At 44.5% G+C, this 5002-nt stretch overlaps 1 protein-coding gene across 1 annotated transcript; it reads left to right on the top strand.

Annotated features, from left to right (window-relative positions):
• Positions 1 to 6: 6 nt before the first annotated feature.
• GPR12 (G protein-coupled receptor 12) lies at positions 7 to 1942 on the top strand. Its single transcript, XM_005865015.2, has one exon. The coding sequence runs from the start codon at positions 691 to 693 to the stop codon at positions 1696 to 1698; it is 1008 nt and encodes a 335-aa protein (XP_005865077.1). The 5' UTR covers positions 7 to 690; the 3' UTR covers positions 1699 to 1942.
• The last annotated feature ends 3060 nt before the right edge of the window (positions 1943 to 5002 follow it).

Here is a 5002-nt window from a genome sequence, read left to right as displayed (position 1 = left end):
CGGGCCCAGCGCCCTCTCTGTCCCCGTCGCGTCCGCCGCCCGTCCCTGCCGCTAGGGGAGTGGCTGCAGAGTCTGAGCATCAGTCGGCCGGTCTGTCTGTCTGTCTGCCTGTCTCCACACCTCCAGTGCACTCACCGGCCTTTTGTGCACGTGGGGGAAGCCCGGACCCCTCTTTGTTCTGGCTGGGGGTGTGGATGAGTGTGTGCACGCGCGCCGGGGATATATTTTAGAGGGTGGGAGCTCCATGGAATCGGACGGCTTATATATTCCATCGGGATGACCCCGGCTCTGGACTGTGGCTGCAGCCGGCGTGCGGTGCTCCAGCGGCCAGATGGCAAGTAGCTGCGCGTTCTGGGCTGCGGGAGAGGATGGAGTGTGTCTCCCGCACTTCAGCACACAGACCGCGCCGCCCCTGGGGGCCTGCCTCACTGGCAGCCGTGTTTTGAGGTCCTTTCCTGTGTTTTCCCAAGTGCCACACGGCATTTTTCATAGTGAGTCTTAAATCACGGAGACTTTGGCTTTTGTTTTATTTCATCACAGTTTGTCATTCACGAAGCTCGTGGCATTTGCTAGCGGTGTTTGAAGAGGGGCTGGCTGTCTTTTTGTGTAGTTCTGCATGATCTTGGACTGTCCCCCTGCTGTGCCTGTCCATTAAAAGACTGTCTTTTTGTTGAAGAGGACGGGGTTAAAATGACCGGAGACCCGCAGGCCAATCTCAGCGGCTTGCTCCGGGGTTACTTAGATGCGGGTGCTCCTGTGGAGAACGTCTCCGCTGCCGTCTCCTCCCAGGTTCCCGCTGTGGAGCCAGAGCCGGAGCTCGTGGTGAACCCCTGGGACATTGTCTTGTGCACCTCAGGAACTCTCATCTCCTGTGAAAATGCCATCGTGGTCCTTATCATCTTCCACAACCCCAGCCTCCGAGCGCCCATGTTCCTGCTGATCGGCAGCCTGGCTCTGGCAGACCTGCTGGCCGGCGTTGGACTCATCATCAATTTTGTGTTTGCCTACCTGCTTCAGTCGGAAGCCACCAGGCTGGTCACCATTGGCCTCATTGTCGCCTCTTTCTCTGCCTCTGTCTGCAGCTTGCTGGCCATCACCGTGGACCGCTATCTCTCCCTGTATTACGCTCTGACATACCATTCGGAGAGGACAGTCACCTTTACCTATGTCATGCTTATCATGCTCTGGGGGACCTCCATCTGCCTGGGACTGCTGCCCATCCTGGGCTGGAACTGCCTCCGGGACGAGTCCACCTGCAGTGTGGTCAGACCTCTCACCAAGAACAACACGGCCATCCTCTCCATCTCCTTCCTCTTCATGTTCGCGCTCATGCTTCAGCTCTACATCCAGATCTGCAAGATCGTCATGAGGCACGCCCACCAGATAGCCCTGCAGCACCACTTCCTGGCCACCTCGCACTATGTGACCACCCGGAAAGGGGTCTCCACCCTGGCCATCATCCTGGGGACCTTTGCTGCTTGCTGGATGCCTTTTACCCTCTATTCCTTGATAGCTGATTACACCTATCCCTCCATCTACACCTACGCCACCCTCCTGCCCGCCACCTACAATTCCATCATCAACCCTGTCATATACGCGTTCAGAAACCAAGAGATCCAGAAAGCCCTCTGCCTCATCTGCTGCGGCTGCATCCCATCCAGCCTCTCCCAGAGAACGCGGTCCCCCAGCGACGTGTAGCAGCCTTCCAATGACAGGATGCTGCTCACCCAATGCTGCATCTACCAAGCACTTCCACTGCCTGGTGACCGGTCCAGATGCTTTCCTTAGATTCTGTATGCGGGATTCTCTTTGGAGCCACAGAAACATTTAGCATTCGTGAAACTTTCATTCAGATCAGTTAAGTGATTGGAATGAAAATAATGTTACCTGTGTTTTCACACTTTTAAAAAAATTGTTGAGGTCTTTGCTCAACATTTTGTTGTTGTTTAGGAGTGGGGAATTTGTTTTATATTTTATTTGGAGGCAGGGTTTTTGCTTTATATTTTGTTTGGAAGGTTGATGGTGGGTCAAAAAGGAAGGGATTTGACATGGCCATGATGTTCTAGAAAGTAAACTGGTCCCAGAATTTTTACCTGGACTTTAAAATAAAATGGAGTTATTGAGGAAAATGAAGTTACTCTTTCCAGACTTTTTTTTTTATATGTCAAGGTAGATTTTCAATACTACATGTATCTAACAGAATACAGTCTCTTTCATGCCAGTGAAAATATTTTACATGCTTTTGCTTGGAAGAAACCTGATTTTGTAAACATGAACTCAATAATAAGTTACCAACACTGAAACTGTGAACCCATTCTTATTCATCCTTCCTTTACTTTCAGCAGTTACTGTTGACAAGAATTACTCTGGTATTTCTATGAATGTTGTAACTCTTTCTGCATGGTTGCCTGTGTTAGCTAGACCACTAGTTTCAAATGTTGTCATGTAAATCCAGAATCAAATGCGTCATTTTTCAACATAGATTTTTAATATGTCCTTTAAAAGTGAATTATGAATTTTGTTTTTATTTACATAGGAAGTTGGATTCACCCTTGTAGTTTCTCAAGCTACAGTCTCATTGTTTTTAGGAAACAAAAAGAAAAAATTAATAACATCTCTTGAAAGTAGATTAAATATATTTCAGTATATTCTGAAATATAAATCAATGTAAAGCTATCACATAATATGAAAAACATCACTTTTTTCCTATCTTCATCTAAGAATGAATTAATAGTTATTCCTGATTGAGACAAATAGAATTAAATATTGTAGGCCACATATTTCTGGTTTATATTATCAATGGTGTAAAATGCATTTGAAACAGGTGGTCTCCTTTTTTAATTATTATTTTGTTTATGTGTACATAGCACCCATATCTGATGGTGACATATCATATAAGTTCACCAGTGGCTGTTCATAAAAAGTTAAGTTTCAACTTCTTTTTCTTCTTTTCACCAAAAAAACAACTGAAATGCAATAAAAACTGTATTGCCTGTTTTCAGAGAGCAAGGATTTCACAAGGAAATTACACAGAAGAACTGATTTTAAACATATTATAAAATCATTGTGTCTGAGCATCATTTCTGTTAGCACAGACAGATGTTTTGGGACACCTTCCCTCCACAGGCAGTGGACTTACAGCTGTGTCTACACAACCAGATGGCGATAAGACCAGTGTAAGAGCCCCTGGGGAATCATTAGCCTCATTGGTTTGTCCCCATGTTCTGCCCATGGTCTCAGGACCCTCTGGCTAACTGCATACTGATGCCATCTCTCCAGAGCCCCTTCTCATGTAGCACAAGTTGGAACAAATCTGCTACTCAGACTTGTGTCTCCTCCCTTAGGTTACTTGTGGAAGCAGGAGGAAGGTTGAAATATTTCAGAAATGGAGAAGGATTTTTCAATGCACATTACCTTACAATCTAATCAAGCTGATGCCTTTAAAATTTTTTCTTCAACATGTGATTGAGTTGGTAGATTGAACATGATGAGTCTGTTTTTAATCACTTCAAGTCAGTAGCATCTCCAGGCCAGAAATAATTAAGGTAAGTTGGTTTGGCCATGGGCTGGGAAATATCCAGAAGGAGGTTTGAAAGCAATCAGTGATGTTTTTGTAGTAATGGTGGGTCTCTCTCGCCTTGGCTGGTTAGCTCAGTTGTTCAGAGCATTGTCCCAATACCCTAAGGTTGTGGGTTCGATCCCTGGTCAGGGCACATACAAGAATCAATAATCAATGAATACATAAATAAGTGGAACAACAAATCTATGTTTCTCTCTCTCTCTCTCTCTCTCTCACTTTCTGTCTCTAAAATCATTTTTTTTAAAGGTGGGTTTCTCATAGTTAGAATTATCATGATAATAACATGTGCTATTTTTTTTTACCACATTTTGTGTCAGGCCCCATGCTGGGTGATTTACCTGCTGTTACTGTATTCACAAAAACACACTATTATAGGCAGGACAACTAAGGTTCAGCGAGACTAAGAAATGTGCCTGAGGCCCCAGCTTCAAGGGTAGAGCCAGGATGTGATGCAGGTTTTCCAGCATCTATACCTGCCTCCTTTTGCGCACTGCTGCCTTGCTCCCTCACTGTGAGGGCAGAGGGAAATGATTTATAACATATTACTGTTACTACCTTTTAGTTCTACAATTAACACATAAAGCTTCTTGTTTAAAATTACGTGTGATGTGGTCCTACATGGAATAGGTCTGTTCTTAGCATCCTCTTCTTCTAAGTATTTCCCCCTCTGTAGACAAGAGTGCAATATTTTAGTGTGAAGCGGTGAAGGCCCTCTTACTATACAGTGATTTTTTCTTCATTTATTATTGTAAACTTTATATCATACGTGTACATCAGTATGTAATGGTCTGATACATACTAGTTAAGTGGTTGCTTTTTACCCCTATTTTTTTAAATCCTTACAGGGGATATGTTTTATTGATTTTTAGAGAGGAAGGGAGAGAGGAGGAGAGAGAGAGAAACATTGATGTGAGAACACCAATTGACTGCCTCCCATATGCTCCCCACCAGGGAATCAAACCCAAAACCTTTTTGGTGTACAGGATGATGCTCTAACCAACTGAGCCACCTGGCCATAGCACCTCTGTTTTTAAAACATCTTATTTCAGCAAAGATTTTTCAATTCAACTATAACATGTTTTTACTGTTTACATTAAATTGTGAAAGTTTTTGGAAGTCTATATGGTTTCCTATAAAATTTCTTAGTTTCTGTGGGGTTAATTGTTCAATGTGCACAGGTATTGATATATATGTAGTTGTTTAGATATGTGTGTATATATCTATATAGATATACTAGAGGCCCAGTGCATGAAAATTCATGCACTGAAGGGAAGGGTTCCTCAGCCTGGTCTGCGCCCTCTCACCGTCTGGGAGCCCTCAGGGGATGTCCTAATGATGGCTTAGGCCTGCTTTTCGTGGAGAGCAGGCCTAAGCTGCAGTCTGGCCTCCCTCTGTGGGAGGTGACCGGGCAGCCGATCAGGG

Source organism: Myotis brandtii, unplaced genomic scaffold (genome assembly GCF_000412655.1).
Source record: "Myotis brandtii unplaced genomic scaffold, ASM41265v1 scaffold1954, whole genome shotgun sequence".
Taxonomy (NCBI): domain Eukaryota; kingdom Metazoa; phylum Chordata; class Mammalia; order Chiroptera; family Vespertilionidae; genus Myotis; species Myotis brandtii.
This window is presented reverse-complemented; position numbering and strand designations above follow the sequence as displayed.

Excerpts from the sequence above, each read along its gene's own strand:
- GPR12 (XM_005865015.2), top strand. The coding sequence starts at position 691 with ATGACCGGAGACCCGCAGGCCAATCTCAGCGGCTTGCTCCGGGGTTAC.